This window comes from Cavia porcellus, unplaced genomic scaffold (genome assembly GCF_034190915.1).
Source record: "Cavia porcellus strain 051 isolate PalLab524CR breed Dunkin Hartley unplaced genomic scaffold, mCavPor4.1 scaffold_3, whole genome shotgun sequence".
Lineage (NCBI taxonomy): Eukaryota > Metazoa > Chordata > Mammalia > Rodentia > Caviidae > Cavia > Cavia porcellus.
In genome coordinates, this window is record NW_026947486.1 from 50,635,554 (window position 1) to 50,659,754 (window position 24,201).

General features: G+C 32.4%; 1 protein-coding gene across 4 annotated transcripts in view; it reads right to left on the reverse strand.

Annotated features, from left to right (window-relative positions):
- Positions 1–24,201, reverse strand: part of Chm (CHM Rab escort protein) — a 165,732-nt gene that overhangs the window by 44,101 nt on the left and 97,430 nt on the right. For all 4 annotated transcript variants that reach the window (XM_063246159.1, XM_005008657.3, XM_063246160.1 and 1 more), the window contains 3 exons: positions 23,263–23,367; positions 22,843–22,906; positions 17,083–17,179 (listed from right to left, as the gene is read on the reverse strand). In XM_063246159.1, coding sequence (XP_063102229.1) covers positions 17,083–17,179; positions 22,843–22,906; positions 23,263–23,367 — 266 coding nt within the window. The remainder of the gene's footprint in view (positions 1–17,082; positions 17,180–22,842; positions 22,907–23,262; positions 23,368–24,201) is intronic.

The window sequence follows — 24,201 nt, forward strand, 5'->3', positions numbered from 1 at the left end:
ATGTAGAATAGTAAAAGCAATTATGAGCAACAAAGACAAAGTAGGGTGTGTCACCATCCCTGATCAGAAGTTCTACTATAGAGCTAGTGTGATAAAAACAGCATGGTACTAGCAAAAGAAAACCAAACCAAAGCAAACCAAACGCAGACTCAAGGATGAAAGAAACAAAATAGAAGATGCACACTCACCTATCCTACATGCAACAAAGGCACCAAACACCTTTTAAAAATGATGCTGGGAAAAGTGGCTTTCCACATGTCAAAGATTAAAACTAGACCCACACAATATTTATCACCATGCATGAAACTAAAATCAAAAAGGATCAAAAATCTAAAAGTCTGGCAGAAGAAAAAACAATTAAACCTCTTGAAGACATATGTGTAGCCAAAAACTTATGAAGAACAGCCCAATTGCACAGGAAATACTACAAAGAATCACATTGGGGATCACATCAAATTAAAAAGGTTTTGGGCTGGGGGTTTAGCTCAGTGGCACAAGCACCTACCTGGCAAGATCAAAGTGATGGGTTCAATCCCTGGTACCAAAAAGAAAATTAAAAAGATTTTGCACAGTGAAAGAAACCATCAATTCAATGAAGAAGCAACCCAGATATTGAGACAAATTTTTATCACTTTCTCTTCAGACAGAACACTAATATCCAGAAAATATAAAGCACTAAAAAAACCTCCTAAAGCCTTCCAAATTTAAAGAACCAATCCAAAAATGGTCATCTGAAATGAATACATATTTCCCAGATCAAGAAGTATAAACAGCAAATTAATACATGATAAAAACGTACAATATGACTAGTCATTCCAGAAAAGCAAATTAAAACCACCCTGAGATTTGATCTCACTCTAAAAAAAAGTAGCCACATCAAGAAGTCAACCAATAACAAATGCTGGTGATACTGTGAGCAAAAAGAAACACCTTTCCAATAGTCAAGCTCCCAGAAATCCAGCACTGGAACAGAATAACTAGAATCACAGAGTTGTCAACATAAACCATGGAGTCAAAAAGAGTTTGGAATGAAGTGTTTCAAATCCTGAAAGAAAACAATTTCCAACCCAGACTAATGTATCTTGAAAAATTCTCTTTCAAAATTGACAGAAAAATAAGATACTTCCATGACACAGAGTAACCAACGGAATTCATGACCACCAAACCAATCTTACAGAGAGTGCTGAAGGATATTCTAGAGAGAGAGAAAGATGATCACGGTCCAGGAACAGCAGCAGAGGAGGACTGCCAAACACAACAGACAACTGAATGAAGGGGAAAAATGCAGGGCCAACAGCAGGATAGCATGGCAGAGACAAACCAATGTATGCTAGTTGTAACCATTAATGTAGATCACCTCAATTCAGCAATGAAAAGCAACACAGGGAGAATGGATCAAGAACCAAGATCCATCAATATACTGTATAAAAGAAACACATTTAAATTGAAAGGAAATTCAATCAAAGGAGAGAAAACAGTTCTTCCATGTGATAGGAGACCAGAATAAAAGCAAGGGTTACTTGCCCATCAACTATAGAATGGATAAGAAATATGGGACAATTTCATACAATGGAAAGCTACCCAGCTATAAATTAGAATAATCTCAAGGATCTTGTAGGTAAATGGATGCAACTAGAGATCATGTTCATGGGCGAAACATTTTGAACTCATATGAGTGAACCCTAGTATAAAAAATAGGAGTTAATGGGATCCAAAAAGCAATATAGTTATTGTAGAAGCAAAAGGGGAGGAAACACCTGGGAGGGAAAGGTGGTAACTGCTGTTAATTTCTTGTCTTGAACTCTTGTATTGTTTTCACAAGTTAGGTTTGGTTTTGTTCTGTCTTGTTCTGTTAGATTTTAATTTGGTCTGATGGTATGGTCAATTATTTTGAACATAATGGGATATATATTGGTAATCATCGTTGGCTTCCTACCTTGTTTTAAATTCTTATAATGCTTTCATTCATTTGTTAACTGGTTTTATTCTGCTTTGATTTGATTTTATTATGTGTGATGGTATGAACAGCTATTTTGAAGAATACAAGACATTATGGCAGCTATTGCTGATTTCTTATCGTCTTGTTTTGAAGTCCTATCATGCTTTTATTATTTTCTTTTTATTGGTTCTATTCTGTTGTGTATTATTTAATTTTATTATGTGTGACAGTATGGACAACATTTTTTGAAGGAAATGAAATATACTAACGATTATTTCCTGTTATCTGGTTTTGAAGTCTTGTAATGCTTTATTTCTTTTGATTGGTTTTATACTATTTTGATATTATTGTGTATGATGGTATGGTCACTATATCAAAGAAAATAAGAGACATTATGGTAGTCAATGTTGATATCTTGTTGTCTTATGAAGTCCTGTGTTGCTTGTATTGTTCTATTCTGATTTGCTATGTTCTGTTTTGTTTTGTTTTGTTCTCTTTAAAATAAAAAACAAAATTAAGCAAAATGGATGCAATTGCAAGTCATTAATCTAAAAAATATAAGGAGGCATAGAAACACAGCCCATGGTCTTATTTATACATTAAATGTAAAAATGAATCTCATAATATAGAGAAACAAAAATGGTTATCAGAGGCTGGAAAGAGGTGAAAAGATAAAAGAAATGTTGATCTAAGGATGCAGTTTCATTATACTAGAGAACTAAGTTTCAGTGATCTAAGGTAGTACCTGATCACCACAGAAAATAAATACTGTATGTTTCAGAACTAATAATTTGTAATGTTCTTATCTTCAAAACATGTCAGTGGCATGAATTATGTATTAATTAAATTAGCTTCACTGAACTTTTCTAAAATTTATACATATTACTATCACATTGGACCTCATAAGTAAATATAATTACTACTTGTAATTTAAAAATATAATTCAGTATATGTTTTAATTAAGCATGATTTACTCAGGTATAATGGCACTGTTTACACTGGCTACCAATATGTGCCAGGTAATTATCCCAAAATAAAGAACAATGAGTTTAGCTCATAATTTTGCTATTATAGCCTCTATTTTCAGAGCAGTAAAGTTACATGGTTTCACTTAGCTGGCTTTAATTACAGCCCTATTACTTATACATTGTGACCAAAGTCTAAATGTGTTTGTTTTCTAATGTTAAGTCCAGGGAAAATAAGTCACAACAAAATCTCTGTTTAGAGTTAATGACTTAAAATATATTAAATTTTCACAAATTTTAGAACTTATTCTTCCTAAATACTGATTCACTTTTTGATTTCAAAAAGTCATTAAAAAACAGATGAGCAATAATAGTTCAATATCAATAAGTGGTATAAATATGAGAAATCCATAATTTAGGATCTTACACCACAAATAATCACATTCAGCATTTTCATGTTTCAGTGCTTGACCTAGAAATAATGAGATTTTGATTTCAAATTATTCTGTGAGGAAGCAATCATGTAAATTTAAAAGCATAGCTCCATTGCATTTTACTGAAAAGGTTCAGGAGAAAGGGTAAAACTTATAAGATGTTGAGCAGTAGTTAACAAAGAGAATGTTAGTATAACATTTTAAACTAAGTAGTTTACCAATACTTGGAGAATTCTCAGAGTGAGAAATGAAGAGGTTTGGTTCTATGAAATAAACATGTAAGAGTTCCCTCATTTTTTCTGAGAGAAAACAGAAAAGAAAAACAAGAGAAAGGAAAAGAGTAGTTTAAAGCCTACTGTGATGTTTTTATTGGACTAGTTCTGTTTTAGAAGATAGAGCCAAGAAGATAAAAATTTGCAAAGAGTTTTCATATAAATACTCTGTTAAGAAATACTCTGTTAAGGAATGGTGCAGGAAAATACACCATTAAAGACTTTAAATGACCAAGTTACCAGTTGTACCTGATGTCTGTGAACAGTCCCAAAGCATAAGAAAGAAAAATCATATATTTATAGTAAAAGCAAGTATGTGATAAAAATGTCACTTTTGTATTTGAGTGTCATTTTTTAATCTACTTAAATATTACATCAACCATCAGCTGTATAGTAGTATAATTATTAACTAAATTTTGTTAAATAACATATTATTATAAAGTACATGAAAATATTGAGAAATGATCAGTCATGAACTTCTCTTTTTCTCTATAACAAGGCAAAGTGTAAAGAATGAATCCAAGCCTATTTTTCAGGCAATCGTCCTGGAATATAAGCTTTTCATTGAGACTAAAAAGCTGAAAGCTAGTCTGTCTATAGTACTGGTTTTGTAGTGATGAACTCATCAAGACATAATGATGTTCATGAGATAGTTTTATTACAAAAGAAGCAAGTAAGATATTGGAGTTGAAGAAGGCCTTAGAAGAAAACAAATCTTGATCCTTTTGTTTGAAGTTTGTTACATAAAGAAAACAAAATAATGAAAATGACACATGCTTACACTGTGGGATGATTGAAATCAAGGTAGCTAATATATCTCCACCATGCAGAATTTACCTTTCTTTTTGTGACAAAAACATGTAAAATCTACTCTTTTACCAATTTTGAATAAATATATTTCAAAATACCACGCTGCACCTCATTCATAAGTAACTACTATTTTTCAAATAAAAATAAGAATAAAACTGTTCATCTTCATACACAAACTCAAGAAATAAGGCTTCATATGAAGTTTATTTTCATTTTTCCAGTGTTAAGTAAAATGTACTTATTTAAAGTCTATGGACATAATTGGTAAGCTATGGTCCTACTCCTCATTTTAGACAAGAAATACAAATGTAATTATGTTGCGATTGATCTGAGAAGGCATGTAGTGTGGTGGTTAACTCTAAGCTTTGGGATAAATCCTCCATCTGTGATCTGGGAGAAATTAACTTACCTTTTCTTTGTCTCAATTTTCTAGTATGAATAGAGAAAAAAATGAGACCTATCTCAGATGTGTAAGGAATAAGCTGAGTTAACTCATGTGGATATACATAGTTAACAGCTATTACTTTTTATTATTATTAAATGGAATAAATTATTAACCCAGAGGAAAGTATAGGATGCTTGCTAAACAGAACAAAATTCTATTTGAATGTACCAACCTCCCTTGATGAATGTAGTAATTATGTACTACAAACATGTAGAAACTCAAATATAAACAAAGTGAATGAGTCAGGAAAATGGATTGAGAAGCTTGTAATATGGGAACAGTATATACAAAGTCACAAAAGGAAGAGAAAACCATGGTAATGTTAAAATGAATAATATTACTGTATGCGGTATCCACAGTCCAGTATATTAATGAGGTATTCTTACTATACTTCCTGTTATAAATAGAAGCTGCTATTCTATGCCAGGCACTATGTCAAATGCATTATAAACCCTGAATCTTTTTAACAGCCTAAATTCATTAAAACCCACAATTTTTTGAATGACTATCATACAAAGATATAGAATTTTCTATATTATATAACAGAAAACAGCCCAGATTCTAGGGCTGGTCTACTCTATGATTTATGACTAAAGAAATATATGTGGATAGAATTAATACTATTTTTAACTTTACAACTTCAGCATAGAGGTAAGCTTTTCAGGCCCTGAGTCAGAAGAAACTATGTTTGTATCCAAGATCTAACACTGAGGCTTATGATCTTAAGATAATCTAATTAAATTCCCAGAGATTTAGTTTGCTAATTTAAACAAAAGCCCTATAGTACTTAGTTCATAAAGTTAAAATTGTATTAAATGATGAATGTAAAGTGTTTAGTCCATTCATGGTTATGAAAAATTATTGATATTATTACTATAATTTTTCAAGGGTAAACATAACAATATGGCCTTTGTTCATGGGACACTGGTATCTTCTGATTCAGTTATATACATGAGGGGCTTAAAGATCATCTATAGGGCAATTGAGATGCTATATATCCAGCTGACTGACAGTGCCTGCAATCAAACAAGACTCATTAAAACTATTTATCAGATGCTGCCATAGAATACGCTTCAAAAATAGTGATCTACTGTATTTGGACAGGGCAGAGACATTCTTCTAGCATCAGTTGCATACATCTTTGCACTCTCAAATATACTAAAATGAGGAACTTCTTTGATGTCTTCAAAGTGACTATGTGAATTAATACAACTAACAAAGAATTTATGAAGATAAATACATAGATTTCTAACGAGTATTACTGTTTCTCTTCGAGAACATATTGGTAAGTGAAAATGTCTAAATTTCAGGAAAATAAATAAGGGATATTTAAAATAATTATGACATTGTTTATAAAAGTAAATATGAACGCCATAGTACTACTTCATGCTACAAATCACAATACAACACAAGAGGAATGGGTTGCCCATTCTTACTCAAATTAGCTGACCAGAAGAAAATGTGTGGAATTGGGAGAATACATCCGCATTGATATAGATATATAGATAGATATAGATATAGATATAGATATAGATATAGATATATAGATATATCAGATGTAATAACCCATCAGGAAGACAAGAAAGAATTCAAAGAAATACTAACATTCTCAATATAGATCAGTGATTAGTATGGCATAAGCAAATTGGAAAAGTTAAATTTCAGGAAATGCTCACTAAGGTAGGAAGAATTTACTGAAATGATGTTAAATGGTAACCTTAATGAACTCATAAGATATTTATGTATAGCAGTAGACTAGAAAGAGACATGCAAAATGGGGATTCAATCAATATGGTAGTAAGATGCTCAAGGTAATATCTGAAATTATTATGTATTTTAAATTATCAGACTAAAAAGAAAAATCATGAATCGAACAATAAAAAAGCAAAACAACAAAAGCAAAATGAAAACAACAACAACAAACAACAAAAAATGGCAATACAGGATTTCAAAACAACATGATAGGAATATAACAGTGTTTGTTATACTGCATATAGTTATCCTTAAAGTAAATTTTAGGCTACCAAATACAGAAAAGCAAAACTGATTAAACAGTAAACTTTCCTTTGGGTAGTTTCTTTCCTTTTCACCATATCTAATATAAAATTTAGATCTCATTTACTCTTTTAGTTTTTTACAATAGTGAGATAATACATTGTTTACACATGTGAGTTTTCATTTACTCAACTTTATGAGTATGGTTTCAGGATGCATCTAGTGACCTATGAAAGTGTCAAGTCCATCATGTTTATGGCCAAGTAGTATTCCATTATACAAAAATACAACTTTTTTTTAAAATTTGACTTCAGTTGATAGGCATTTGGATTCTTTCCAAGATTTAGCTATTACAATTTATGCTGCTATAAACATGAGTGCAAATATATCTCTGTGGTATATTGTTTTCAATTCTTCTAGGAAAATATCCAGAAGGGGAATAGTAGGACCAAATGAAGCTTCTAATCTTAGTTCATTAAGGAATCTCCATGCTGATTTACACAGCGGTTTTACCAGTCTACACTACCACCAACAATGGAGAAGTGTTCCTTTTCCCCCATTGTGTCATCAGCATTTGTTCTTGGTTAATTTCTTGACGTTATCCATTCTTCATGGAGTGAGATGATATCTCAGTGTTGTTTTTATTTGAATTTGCCAAATGACCAATGATGTGAATGTTTTTTTATACATTTCTCTGCCATTTATATTTCTTCATCTGAGAACTGTGTATTCATTCTAGATGGCTATTTTTGGATTGAGTCTCTAATTTGGAGAGCCTCACTTGTTAAATTCTTTACATGATCTGACAAAAGTCGTTTGTCTGAGGGACAGTTGACAAAGATCTTTTCACAATCTGTTCATTTTATTTTCCCTCTGTTGGTGATTTCTTTTGGTGTGCAAATACTTTTTAATAATGTGAGAACCCATTTGTTGATTCTTTGAAGTACTTCTCACGCAGTTTAATTTTTGTTCATGAACTCTCAGCCTACTTCTACGTCTGAGATTTCTATTTAATTTGTTTTCCAGTAGGTTTGTATTTCTGTCTTAATGTTTAGATCTTTGATTTATTTTGACTTTAGTTTAGTGTATGGTGATAGGCATGGGTCTAGTTTAAGTTTTCAGTAAGTAGAAAGCCAGTTTTTCCTACACTACTTACTAAATATGTTGTCTTTCTTCCAGTGAACAAGTTTGGCCCCTTTCTCAAAGATTAGGTGGCTGAGTGTGTTTGTAGTAGTGTCTGTATCTTTGGTTCTGTTCCATTGATCTTTGGGTCTATTTTTTGCCAGTACAATGCTGATTCTATTATAGCAGCTTTGTAGTATATTTTCAAGTCTGGAATTGTGATGCCTCCTACCTTATCTTTGTTGTCCAGAGTTGCCTTTGCGATTGTAGTTCTCTTCTGGTTCCATATGAATTTAAGGAGTACTTTCTCTAGATTTGTCAGTATGCTAATGGTATTTTGATTGGAATTGTATTAAATCTGTATAAGGTTTTGAGAATATGAACATTTTCTCAATGTTGGTTTTTCTTTTCCCAGAGGAATGGATATCTTTTCATTTTCTGAATTAATCTTCAATTTCTTTTTTTCACATTGCCATATTTGCCAGTGTATACATCTTTTACTTCTTTCTTAGATTGATTCTTCAGTATGTCATTTATTTTAATGTTATTGTGAAGGGTGTGGGTTCTCTAATTTCTTACTCAATGAGATTTTGTTTGTGTACAGGAATGCTCCTGAATTTTGAAGACTGACTTGTATCCAGTTATGTTGCTTAATTTGCTTATTAAGTCTAGAAGCCTGTTTGTAGAGTTTTTAGGGTCTTTTATGTAGAATATCATGTCATCTGCTAATAATGATAATTTAACTCCTTCCTTTCCTATTGTTATTCCCTTTCTTTCTCTTTCTTGTTTAACTGCTATGGCTAATGTTTTCAGAACTATATTGAATAGGAGTGGTGATAGTGGAAAATCTTTTCTTGTTCCTGATTTTAGAGTTAAAGCTTTCAATTTTTGACCATTTAGTATGATGTTGGCTATTAGTCTGTCATAGATGGCTTTTATCAAATTGAAGTAAAGACCATCTATTCCTGTTTTCTCTAGAGTTTTTATGATGAATGAGTGTTGAACTTTAATAGGAGTCATTTTCTGCACCTATTGAGATGCTCATGCGATTTTTGTCTTTGGTTATGTTGATATGTCACATTAAATTTATTAACCTGCCTATGCTGATACATCCCTGCATTCCTGGGATAAACCCCTCTTGGTCATAGTGTATAATCTTGATTTGCTGCTTTCCGTTTACTAGTTATTTGTTGAAGCTTTTGGCATCTATGTCTATTATAGAGATTGGCCTATAATTTTCTTTTTTGGTTAGTCTTTCTCTGGTTTTGGTATCAGGGTCATTTTTGCCTTCCAGAATGAATTTGAGAGTAATTTTTTCCCTTTCAAGTTCTTTAAAGAGTTTGAGGAACATTGTTATTAATCATGGCTAAATTTCTTATAGAATGTGCTGATTCCATTAGGACTTTTTTTTCTAAGTATTTAGTTAGGTTTTCAATTTTATCAACTGGTATTGGGTTATTCAGAAGTTTTATATCTTCTTGATTCAGCTTTGGTAATTCATACGTTCCTAGGAATCTATTTCTTCTGTGTTTTTGATACTATGACAATAAAGGTTTTCAAAGCAGATATTGATGATCATCTGTATTTCCACATGATCTTTAGTGATTTCACACTTTTCATACTTTATTGCATGAATTTAAGGTTTTTCTTTTATTTATTTTGATAAGGTTGGCTAGGGGTTTATTAATTTTATTTATTCTTTCAAGGTACCAGCTTTTCAATATATTAATTGTTTGTATTGTTTCCTTAGTCTCTAGTGTACTAATTTCTGAACTTATCTTTAAAATTTTGGGATTTGAGTTTGACTTATTGTTTTTCTAGAAGTTTGAGGTATAGCAGTAGGTTGTTTTGTGTGTGTGTGTGTGTGTGTGTGTGTGTGTGTTCTTTCCATTTTCCTGTTGTGATAGTTCACCAATTTGAATTTCCCTCTGAGGAATGATTGCATTGCATCCCACAGGTCTGGCAAGATTTATTTGCCTTTTCATTTCACTGTATATATTGTTTAGTTTCTTATTTAATTTTGTACATAACCAATTCATTGCTCAGAAAGGTGCTCTATAATTTCCATCTGTTTATGGAGCTTTTGTGGTTTCTTTTTCCATGAATTTCCTATTTCAGTACACGATGGTCAGTTAACATGCATAGGATAATTTCAATTCCTTTTCATTTAATTAAGCATGTTCTACGGGCTACTATATGTTCTAATTTTGAGAACATTCCATGTGCAACTGAGAAGAATGTGTATTCTGATGTTGTTGTGTGGAACACTCTGTAAACATCTACTAAGTTTATTTGTTCACAATTTTGATGTTATTCTGCTCTTTCCCAATTTTTTTGTATCACTGATATGTCTCTTTGATTGAATGGGGTATTAAGGTCCTCATTATAATTGTAGTAAGTGTTAGCTTGATTTTTCATGACTATTAATATTTGTCTTGTATAATTTTGTGCTTTTATATTTGGTGCATATATATTTGTTCGTTATCTCTTTCTTGAGGTGTTCTCCTAACAAGTACGTAGAGACATTCTTTATCTCTTTTGATCAGTCTTGGTTTGAAATACACATGATCTGCAAACAGAACAGCAAATCATTTTTTCTAGGATCCTGTTACCAGGAGTATTATTTGACTTTTAGTCTGTGAAATCACATTTGAGTTAAATGCATTTCATGTATACAGCATATCATTAGACTTTGTTTCTTAATCTACTCTCTCAATCTGTTTCTATTTATTGGTGACTTCAGGCCACTTAGGTCAATGGTTATAGCTGATATATATTGGTTTATCCTTGTTATGTTATTCTTCTGCTGTTGGTTCTCTACTTTTGCCCTCTGTTTAATTGCTTGTTCTGCTTGTGGTTTTTCTTCTGTTGTTGTTCTTGGAACTGTGATAATTTTTATCTCTTTCTAGAATGTCTTTCATTACTATTTGCAGTGTTAGTTGTGTGATCATGAAGTTTCTTAAGTTGCCCCTTGTTGTAGAAATATCTTATTTCTCTACTGATTTTGAAAGATAGTTTTGCAGGGTACATCAATCTTAGTTGGAAGGTTTTTTGTTTTTTTTTTTTTTTTCCATACTTGAAATACTTCACTCTGTACTCTTCTTTATTTGATGGTTTGTGTTGAGAAGTCTGCCACGATTCTGATAGGGTTTCCTTTATAGGTTACCTATTTCTTTTCAATAGCAACTTTCAATATTCTGTTCTTATGCTGAATTTCTGGGATGCTGACTTTTATGTTGAGGTATAGATTTACTTTGGTTAGGGCTACTTGGAAGTCTAAATGCTGCACTTATTCGCAGGTCTGGTTGTTTTCCAATGTCTTTGGCAATTTTCTGCTATTTCTTTTGCAAACTATCTTTTTATATCATTTGTGTTGTCTCCTTTTTTTAGTTGACACCTATCAGATTATATTGTTTCTCTTTGCATCACCTTGCAAATGTTGAATTATTTCCTGGTTCCTTTTTATATTTTTATTTTTTGTTATTATTATTATTATTTTTTTTTTTTTTTTTTGTCTTTTTTCCTTTTTATCGGTACCGGGGATCAAACTCACGACCGCCTGCTTGCAAGGCAGGTGCTTATGCCGCTGAGCTAAATCTCTAGCCCCCCCTTCCTTTTTATTTTTAATAGACCTTTACCTTTATGATCACTAGCCAAAATTCTATCTTTGAAGGGCTGAGAGTCTGTCTTTAATTTCATTTATGCAACCTTTCCAACTCTCAGTGGAATTTTTGATTTTCTGGCTATTTCCTTGAATCTCCTTGAATCTGTTTCACACATTCTAATAGTTCCCTGTATTGTTAACCCAAGGTTTGCATCCTTTTTCTATGCTCTTCTATTTTTTAATCAATGTCTTCTTTGACATACTCACCAATTCTTTTATTATGTTTATCATTTCTGTTTTTACCTGACAGATTATTTCTTACCTGACTTCCTTTCTAGATTCCTGGAGTTCTTTCTTTACTTCCATCGGTTTCATTTCAGAAATTTCATGTGTGCGGTTCCTGATTTCATTAATGTTTGTGTCTCCTGTGCCAGATATGGATGAGATACTACTTTGAAACTGCATTTTGTTGTTTCGTTTTGGCATTTTTCTATATTTCTATAATTCAGTTCTAGTTACTTAGTGAGCTGGCAGCCCATCTAGCAGCAGGCCTTATTACTTACTGAGGGTTGCCAATGGCTATGGGTCTTTGTGTGCATTGTCTTAGTCCTCATGGGCTTCAGACATGGTTCTTGCACATGTGAAGATTACTGGGGGAAAACTCCAAGTACCTGGAGGCCTTACTGAGGGTTCTTGGTTGACTGTGGGTTGCTTAGTGCACATTTTCAGTCCCCATGGGCCTCACCGAGGGTTCCTAGGTGACTGCTGTTCCCTAGGCATGTACTTCTCATCACTGTGGTCCTCAGGGATGGTTCCTCTGTGTGAGCAGGTTGCGGGAAACACACTGCTAAAAGCTGTGGGCCTTAGAGTGAGTTTCTAGATGACTGTACATCACGATATACAGCACACCATTTCCCAGGAGCCTCACCTATGGTTCCTGCGTGTGGAAAGGTCACTGCATACAGCATCCCAGTCCCTGTGGGCCTCACTGTGGGTTCCCAGAGACCTTGGTTACCCAGTGCAGTCTCCCTATCCCCATGAGTAAAATAAAAACTTCATTTAAGTTTACAACAAAAAACATCAGAAAAACAAGTTAAACAAACAAAGAACTAAGCATCAGTTACCTTCAACCCAATCAGTTGGAGATGACCTCTGCTCTTAGTATGTCAATTTCAATTCTTTGGAATTTGTTTCTTATACACTGATAACTGTAAAAATGCAGATGTATATGTGTGTTTTTGGGTCTATGTACACACACACATATATATATATATATATATATATATATATATATATAAACATGTATGTGAAGGATTAATATATTTGGAGATATTATGTATACATATATACACATACATGTATATATGTATTCACACACATACACACACACACACATATATATATATATATACACACACACACATATATGTATATATATCTCCAAATATATTAATTCTTCTCAACTCTAAATAAGTTTAAAAATTTTAGCAGGTAAAGATTACTTCAAATATATTGTGAATCAATATTACCCTGATATAAAAGTTAAATAATGGCCAAAAAAAAAAAAAACCTACACAAGAATGAAAGAAAACTACAGGTCAACTTTGATGAATATGGATGTACAAATCCTCAGCAAAATACAATCAATACTATCAGGGTTAATCCCAACGACACAGGGACAGTCTCACATGAACAAGTAAATAAATGTGCTATACCACAACTACAGATCAAAGCACAAATTATTATCAGCTCAATAAATGTAAGAAAGACACTTGATAAAATTCAACATCCTTTCATTATAAAAACATTAACAAATTAGGTAGAGATGGAATGAATTTTAATATTATAAAGGCCATTTATAATAATCCAGTGATTAACATTATACTGAAAGAGGAAGAGCTATAATCCAAGTTGTTAAACAAGACAAGGATGCGCAATTTCACACCTTTAATACACACAGCTTTAGAAATGCTATGCAGAGCAAGAGAAAGAAAAAACATCATAAAAATGGAAAAAGAGTAAGTCAAATTTTCATTGTTTGTAGACAAAAGAATCTCATATACAGAACTTCCTCCAACACCCAAAAACATCTATTAGAATAAATGAACTTGGCAAAGTTGAAAAAAAAAACATTGTACAAAAATTAGTTGTGTAGGTATACATCAATAGCAAAATATCTGAAATAGAAATCCTGAAAGGAACCCCATTAACAAAAGCTACAAAAAAAATACTCAGGAATAAATCTCATCAAGAGACAAAGAATTGCTACAACAAAAATTATACAGGGCTGATAAAAGACATTGAAAAAGACACTAAAAATTAATACATTGAAATTATTATAGATAATATATCCATAGTACCCATCTTAACTAATTTTTTTGCTGAGACACAGTACCTGACACCCATAATTTAAAGAAAGAAATGTTTAGTTTGGCTCATAGTGTGTAGAGATTTCAGTCCATAGTTGTCTGGATCTAAGGTAGCATTACATGTAATTACTTAGAAGACAGAAAGGAAGTAGAGCAGGATTAAGGGATAAAGAGGGAGATATAACCTTCCTGACACACACACACACAAAGTGATCTACCTCTTCTCACCAGGATTTACTTCCCAAAATAACTTCCAGGTATAAACAGATCAATGGAATAATCCAGTGATGAGTATAACATACCCATGATCTAGTCACTTCTCCAAAACGCCACCTTTGAGTGGATGTAGCTTTAGGGGAACATTTAGATATAAACCATAAGAGTACACAAAACAATCCATAGATTCAATATGGTTCTTATCAAAATATCAATTTGAATTAAACAAAATGCTAAAATTGGGCTGGGGATTTAGCGCAGTGGCATAAGAATGAGGTTGTGAGTTCAAACTCTTATACAAAAAAAAAAAAAAAAATCTTGGGTGGGTGTTTAGCTCAGTGGTGTAAGTGCCTGTCTGGCAAGCACAAGGTCAAGAGTTGAATCCCTGGTACCAAAATTAGGAGGAAAAAAAAAAAAAAACTTTTCCTGCGAAATGCTAAAATTTATATATAATCATAAAAAACTCAAAGAGTCAAAACCATTTGTTGAGCAAACCCAAAAAAAATGATATTATAGTACCTCACTTCAAAACATACTACAAAAATGTAGTACTAAAACTGCATGGTATTGGCGTAAAAACTACACAGAGATCAATAAGACAGAACAGTGAGCCTAGAAGTAAATCTTAACATCTACAGATGTTTTACAAGTGTATCAATAATTTTTGATAATTTTGTTCTAATTTAGAAATACTTTTAATTTCTGAAATAAAACCCATGTAGATAAAATCTCAAATATTTAATATGGTACATATTTCTGTACAAATGGTAAAAATAAGTTTAATGTTTCTAGACAAATATGGCTGTAAATTTCTGTACAATGGCAACTCTGGGATGGCTTTTTCCAAAGTTGGCAGCACAGTTTAATTCTGCAGAAATTCAAATAATATATATTTATCTGAAAAAAATCAATTAATAACAGTATGTTATGCATAAATAGCAGAAACAGCTTTTCCAGGTCTGCAGTCATCTAAACAAAATTGTAGACCAAGAACACACCATTAGAGAAACAACATTCTTTTCAATAAGTGGTACTGGGAAACATGGGGATCAATAAGCAAAAAAATAAAATTATTACTTTGTTTCATCATTTATAAAACAGACTCAAAATAGATTTAATCTTTAAAATGTAATCCATGCAACGGTGAAACTACTGGGAAGAAATACTGATGAGATGCTTTTGGTCAAAGAACTTCACAAGTATTTTTTGACAAAATGTACTGGCAAAAATAGACAAATAAGATTTAATCAAACTAAAAAGCTTCTATATAGCAAAAGAAACAATTGAGAGAGTGACAACTCTGAAGAATAGGAGAAAATGTTTACAAACTACTCTTCCAACAAGGATTATTATTCAGAACTCCAGAAAGTCAACAATACTGTACTCAATTGATCAGCCCACAAGAAACCCAACTAAATAATGGGAAAATAATGTGAAAAAATTTCTCAGAAGGAATACAAATGGTGAAATACATTAAAGTATACTCAATTTGTTTACCCATCAAAAATAAAAAACAAATTAACAATTAGATATTTTACCATAGTTAACTAGCTATTAACAAATAAATAAATACTCAGAAACAAATTAAAACAAAACATAAAACCCAGTATAACACCAGAAGATGCTGGTAAGGATATGAATAAGGGAATTGCTGTGAACTATTAGTGAAAACAGAAATTATTAGAACCACTGTGGAAAGGATTATAAACATTCCTTAAAAATTAAAGGCAGAAATAATGTATCAACCAGCAATGTTACTACTGGGTATATATCAAAAGGAAATAAAATTAGTACACTGAAGAGATATATGCACTCCCATTATTCTAGTACCACTACAAATAATAGATAAGAAAGAGGAACTTAGGTACCTATCAAGTGATAAAAAATTAATGCATGTACACAATGAAATACTAACCAAAAAGAATAGACTCCAGTCATTTGCTACAATACAGATGGACCTAAAAGGCATAATAGTAAGAAAAATAAGCAACGCACAGAGAGGCAAGTGTTACATGAGCTCATTCATATGAGGAATCTAAAAATACTGACATAAAAATGTTCAGAGCAGAATAGTGATTATGTGTCTGGGGAGTACAGAAATGAATGAGTGATAAGAAAAGGCTAATATTTGTTTACAGTTAGACTGGAGCGTAAAGTGAGATAAGAAAATGTATTATATATTTTAAAAATCTAAAAGAAAGGATTTTGAAAGTTTTCACTATAAAGAAAGAGCAAATTCTTGAGGAGGTACATATGTTTAACCAGATCAAAACATCACAATAACCCATTAATACACATGTAATTTGTCTCTTTATATACCAGAAAATAAATTTATATAATCATAAATAAATATATGAAACAGTTTAAAATGGAGATCCAAAGAGCATCCTTTCTCCTTTTACCATTTGAGGACATAGAGAAGATACCACTAGAAGAATGGGCTCTTCCTCAGATATAAACTACTGGTACCATGATCCTGGACTTATCCACCTCTACAACTGTATAAATTAAATTACTATTGCTTACAAACTATCTATATTTTGTTATATTATTCTTAAAATACTAAGGAAAATGGTAAATAAGAAACTGAATAGTTAAAATAAATTGTGTGAAAGTAAGGTTTTAATAAACAAGGAAAATTGTTGAAAAAATTATGATTATATAGAAATGATTTCACTGGAGAACTAGAAAATTATGCCTGTGAAGATATAATCTGTATAGAAATGTTTAGAGGCAATAGGAAGACAAGAAATGACTTATCATATGGTCACATACTATATGAATAAATACTGCTAATTATAAACAAATGAGAAAATCTCTATAAACACAACTATATGACTGTAATAGCTATCTCTCTTATTCCCTAAAAAAAATCCAGAAAAGATAAATAGTACACCTGTACAATACTTACATGTGCCTTTCATGCATGTCATTGTTGAGGAACATAACTCAATGACACGAACAGCAAAAGTTTCTGGCTCCTCTCCTGGTACTGTCAAAATGGAAATCTAAAACCAGAAAAAAATTAGTTAAAATTGTTAGATTTCATTTTAACTCTTATATCATTAGGGTGCTAACTTATAAACTATCCTTGGTGTTTGAAAAACAAAATTGGCTTGTAGGAATTTAATTTTGGAATATAATTTGAAATATGTTGTGGGAAACCCTGTAACTGGCCATCATCTTATGTTAATAAGACAACAGGCATCTTAATGTTAAGTTTCTATCTTTTCTCACCTAGCCTGTCACATGTCTCTGTGGTTTGGCCCTTACAGCAATTTATGGGCCTGCACCCAGGAGACTCAAATTACCCTACAGCCCCTGGCCTCTTTAAAACTTCCCGCTGTTGCTAAGTTACCTGCTGACGTGTCAAAACCCAGCCCCTTCCCCAATACCCTATATATTTGTTACTTTTTCCTTGAATAAATGAGACTTGATCTGACTTCTGACTTGTCTCCATTCTTCGCATCTCTTGTCCCTTTCATCCCCACTCCAGCTCTAGGGTCTCCGTGGACTTACCAGCCAGGACAATATGTAAAATGTGTATGTGTGCTTTTGCATTTACTTTCTGTATTTTTATATCAGATACATTGTGTATATAATTCTCATTGACATTAAATATATAAAATCTTCAGTATTTAATAAATTCAAATACCGTTTTTGAAAGATTTAATTATAATGTATTAATTCTAAAATAGATGTACTTTTAGTATTTAAATACCAGATATTATGAATACACTTTTGATTATTTAAGGGCTAAAAATAGCAGTTAGAAAGCACTAAAATGATGTTACCAATCAACAAAATGTTAAAATTTGCATAAGTAAATATATACTGAAACATTTCAAAGTGAAAGTTTTTTAAATCTAATGAAAGACTATCAATAAGACTAGAAATTCAAATACAAAAGTGAAACAAAAAATTATTACAAAATACTCTTTATTGACATGCGGTACACTTTCTTAAAACTACTGTTACATCAAATGGCTTTATATGTAAAAGAATAAATGACAATCAGGTCAATATTTCTCTGTACAGCTAAGGATTCAACATTAATCCTCATACTAATCTACAATCTGGAGAAATTATATTCTCTAATATATTCTATAATGGAGAGATTGCTTGCCAAAATAGAAAGGTCCAGTGGTATTTTTCCCTATAAGTACTATACTTACATTTTAACTGGGAATGCAGTATTGACAGATCACAGAGAAAACATCTATAATAATTTCTAAAAATAGAAACTGATAATCATATCTGTCCTACTTTATGTGTTCAAGATAGCTCAAAAGCTGAGTTCTTCACATTCCTCTTAACTTCCTTTGGTGGTATTCATGACAGCAAACATTAAAGAAAAAGAAGCATGTAAGACATTGACTAAAAATATACTCATAATTGGAAAAGATTCTCAAGAACTTTACCAACAAATAAGACTTCTTATAATTCCTGAAACTATCAAATTTTCATTAAGATACTATCAGCAACCATCTACTGCACTAACCATCACCTAAACTCTGAGAAGTTAAATATCTCAAATCTTAGAGTTAATAAAAGACATTAAGAGAATTCTCTCAACCTTCTATTATCAATCATGTCCAGAAAAGTTACCTTGACTCATATTTATTCTTTTCTTTCTCTAAGTCTTGCTTTTCTGTCACAGAAAGAAAAAGAGTGAAGCTATGATTGCTCTGTGGAGGACAGATGTGAAAGAGAGATCAGAGGCAGGATGATGAGTTAAAAAAGGCAGAGGTAATGAGCTCTATAACCAGAACAGAGACAGTAAGATTGATAGGAAAGAAAAGTTCCTAAAACCAGCTCTTGGAAAGTTACATTGGCAGGAACTCAAGGCTGCTGAGATGTCAGAGAGAGGCAAAATGTTATTGTTGTTAGAAAGGTATCAGGAGAAAGGAAGCATCAATGAGAAGAAGTTTTGTGAGGGAAGATGTGAAATCAGCTTTAAGGGTGTGCCACTTGACAGATGCCACACAGACAGTCTGGTTCATGGGAAAGACATTCCTGTGATACATGTATAAGTGCCTGAACCAATATTTATGCATAGTTGAAACTATGAGAATACACAGAGACATCTGGTGAATGCGCATGGAGCAAGATAACACTGTGGGATAAAAGAGAAATCTGGAGGAGCCACAAATATTTAAGGACAAGATAGAAGAATAAGAGTTCATAAAAAAAGCAGAGAGAAGATAGCCAGAGTCATGAGAACCAGCAAAGTACAGTGTCATAAAGCCCAAAGAGTATAGCCTTAAGATAAAGGGAATAATAATTGTTAAATGTACCACATAATTTGTCAAATGTACCAGAAAAATTCTAGTAGAGAAGGGTGAAAAAAATATCTCCTGACACCAACTCTTATGACATTACTAATGAACTTAACAGGACAAACTGTGGTGGAAATATAAGGGTAGTAGTCAGATTGGTGTTGTTTAGAAATGAACAGGAGGTAAGTAACTGGAGGCAGCAAGGATGCACAGTGTCTTGAAAATGTTGATGAGGGGAGAAGACAGATTGGATACTAGTTAGAGATGGAGAAGAGCCAAAGGAATAAGTTTTTTGTTCATTTGATTGTTTTATTTAATTTTATTTATTTATTTATTGGAATGAAGGTTGCCTGCTCCCTTTACATTGAAGGAAAGATATTGGTAAAAGAGTCTGAAAGCATGACACAAAAGGCAATAAAGGATGGCATGTGTGTGTGAGCATGTGTGTATTCATTTATCAAGGGGATTTGTGAAGGATGGTAGTCTGAGGAAGGGATGGATAGTAGGACTTGGAAGTGAAGAGTCATTGAGTATGCAGTAGCCTCATTTTTTACCAGTGAGGTAAGAAAGTAAGACAAGTAAGGGAGGAGTACTGTGGGTAGATAGTGAAGTTTGAGACTAGTTACTGCATGAAAAACAAGCAGGAAATAACTAAAGCCAGTGGAAGAGTTTACTGGTAGTGGGCGCTGAGGCAGCTGAATGAAGTTCACTTCCATGACTTCGAAGTACTGTGGCTTTCTCAAACAGCCATCAGTGACTCAGGTGCACAGTATAGCCTGATCCAAGGACAGGAAACCTCTTTGTGGGTAGAGTCATGACACATGGATACACGGGAATTGAAAGTGTTGGAAAAAGGGAATTTCAGAAGATATCAAGGGCAGAGAAAAGTAAAGAGGGGAGATTATAAACGGGGAAGAAACAGAGGGGATGGGAATTTGTGACTCTCTTAACATGGTGGGTATAAGAGAATAAAGGAGCTGGAAGAATGACAGCAGATTATGGAATTATAAATCCACGATCTTCAGACTTGATCATTAACATTGCTCCACAATATGACTGAAAGAGAGATCATTGTTCAACTCCATGCAGTGACATATCCTTGACCCACTTGTACACCTCCATTCTCAGATGATAATTCTATTGTGTAGCTTAAAGAATGTTCCATGAGATGGGAACTCGCAAACCTATAAATGGTCCTGCACTTGCCTTCTTGTTTCACTGTCATTCACATCTTATCTCAGGGCAATGCTTCAACCTGTTCCCTGAATCTCATCCTCCTAAACCTTTGCCTGGACTTTGCTCCATCAATTTTTCTCCTTCCTCTTAGTTCTTTTTTTTTTTTTTTTTTTTTTTTGTTCTTTTTCATTTTTATCGGTACCAGGGATCGAACTCACGACTGCCTGCTTGCAAGGCAGGCGCTTATGCCACTGAGCTAAATCCCCAGCCCCTCCTCTTAGTTCTTATAGCTTAGCTTTTTCCAAGAGTTGTCTTTATTTAATCTCTCTTTATTTTCATGCCTCCATGTCACACTTTGATCCACTCTCAAACATCACAGTTTAACCAATGATATAGAAAAATCAATTGGCAATGAGAGGTTAGTAAGGTAAGTGATATAACAGCTGCTACTTTTACTATACCCATGTTCACACTTGTCATACTGAACTGTACTTTCTATTCGTCTGCAACTGTTTTGACTTCCAGACTGGATGCTATTTGAGGGCAGGGATGCTATCTTGGTTAAGGTTATCATCTCAGAATCTGGTACATTGGTTGGCGGGTAAAAGGCACTTGTTTACTAAATGATTAAATGAAATGTGTATTTACACTTGCATATATAACATACATTATTGGTGCCTCTTTATATATAATGTTCATTTGTTAGCAATAAAAACTGAGAAAACTAAATTTATCCACTCATATATACTTTTTATATAATAGGAGGCTTCTAATTTAAGGAATCCTAGGTGCCTACATTTAGGCATAGCATATAGAACTGACACTCACACCTGAGTAAGCTGATTTTATATCACTGTAATAGAGAATCAGAAAAGGAACCCATGAAATTTAGATGCTTGGACTAGGAAAAAATTATTGGCCCAAAGACACTCCAGTGGAATTGGGAATAAGAAGAAGATACTAAAGTGAACAGGGGTGATTTAAAAATATCATAACAGGGATTGTGTGCTGAAATTAAATCATATCAAACATAATTACTTTCTGGATTTGCTATAGTTGCCTACTACAAAGCCTTTTGTCCTAAGATTTTTCAAATATATTCTTTAGGAATTCTCTTTTCTTTGCATAGCACTACATTTTCAATTTCACAGAAATAACTGTCAAAACAAAGATTTAGTGCACTATTTGTTGAATAAAACTATATATAAGATTCAATTATTTACTGCACTGGAGGTAAATACTTAGGAAACCATAGCTATTATACTATTGCCATTATGTGTTTTCAATGTATTTTAATATATTTTACTTCAATAATGTTGATTTCTACATATTGCTATGTAGATTAAATTATGTAATAATGTTATTTAAAAAACTAGATTCTAAAATATTGCCTCATACCTGTGGGATGGCTAGCATCAATAAAAGAGATATCATGTGTTGATAAGGATATGGATAAATGACAACCCTTGTACACGGTTAGTGGCAATGGAAAATGGTACTAAATTACAGAAAATAGAAGAAGATTCTACAAAAAATTAAAATCCAGAAATAAGCATGACCTAGCAAATCTGCTTCTCGGTATATATCTGAAGAAAACAAAATTCTTTTCTTAAACAGATATTTGCACACCCATGTTCCTTACAATATTGGTCCAAATAGACAATACATGGAAACAACCTATGTGTATATCAAATAATAAATAAAAAGTACAACATGTGCATATATGGAATAATAATATGTCAAGTATTATTTATCCCTAAAAAGGAAAGACTATCATCTCGGACAACATAGATGAACATGGAGGACATTTTATTAAGTGAAATTATCCAGGCACAAGCACTACATGATGATACTTATATGTACAGTCTGAAAAAAAGCCAAATTCATAGAAGCAGAATAGAAGACTTGTTATTAAGGTTTGAGGAATGGGTGAAATGCAAGAGTTGGTCACAGGATAAAAATGTTGAGACAAACAGGAAGAATACATTTTAGGGATTAAAGGTATAATATGAGGGCTACAGTAAATAATACTATACTACATATTTAAAATTTGACAAAAATAGATAAAAAGTATTCTCACCACAAAAAAAGTAACTAAAAAATGGATATGTTAATTAGATTGACAGTAGCAATGTGTTCCCCATGAATACTATACCACTGTAATTTCCATTTTAATATACACAAATTTATTTATAAAAACATAGGACTGAATTTACCTGTTGCTCTGAATTTGTTTTTAATACAGATCTATCTGTAATTAGGACTGCTCTGGAGATTTGCCTGGAAAACACAAGAGTAAAACAGTAATTTAGAACCCACAGATAAATTTCATGTATAGTTATACAATCACCAGGATGCATGTTTCAAATATTCAACTCAGGATAAAAATGATACCTTCAAAAACAAAGTAAAGTTCTGCTTTAATCTCTTAACTCATAAAAGAGGGATATGTGACCTACAGATAAACCCTGCCTTATGCAAAAATATGTGAAACCATGCAAGAGAAGAGTAGTAGATATTGAGTGCATCTTTGGTTTGGCATAGCTTTGCATAAATTACAGAATCACACAGAAATGTCAACAAAATCACAGGACTATTTCACCTTTCTTTGCCTAGCAAATGGAGAAATATCTTACCTGTATTGCACAAGTGAGCAGGTGTTCTCAGAAAAGTAACTGTCCTCTACAAGAAAATGCTTAGAGTTTATTCTCTGACCAAACTGATCGATGACTGCTTTACATCTATAAAGAAGATAAACATAGTGAAAAAGTTTACAATAATGGGTAAATAACTGAGAAAATGTACATTATCAGCTATTGATTGAATCAAATACTCATGAAGATTAAAGAACTACCTATAATTCCATGATTTGACATAAAATTGACACTGATTACAGAATATATGCTATTGTTGCTGTTTTAACATTTTAAAAACTGTAACATGACTGTAGAATACTACCAAAATACTTACTTTTATTGCCATTAACAATGAAGAGTAAAGTTTGGAAAAATAATTGTAAGTATAATTAAAAACATTCCTTATGTCTAGGAACATAAATCTTTTTCTTTTAGAAAACATTTTCTTTTTTCCCCTTTAACAGTTCTAAGAAGACAAGAAGAAAAGTCTTATTACATGACTCACAGCAAATAAAAGCTACTAAAGGCTTTTCATCTTTCTGTTAAATGTTGCTTTTTTGTTGAAGAATAACTGTCTGGTCATATATTTGATAGTGCTTTATACTGGAAAGAAAAGGATAGTGCTTTTTAAATATTTGTGTATACTCTACTTCAAAGAATGATCACAGAAATGCATGAACATAATCAGGTCTCTGTCATCTAATATATGTTGAGACAATGAATCATATAGAACCCTGCATTGACCTTCTTTCAGTGTGTCTAGATAAAAGGACTGAAATTAGAATCCATCTCCTTACAGTACCACAAGTTATAAATGTACTTTATAGGGCTAATTATCCAAACCAATGGACTAAGAGTGACATCCTTAAAATGGACTTCAAAGCTGCTATGTAATATTTCAGGAACTATATACAAATGACTGTTTGTTACATTTTTTTA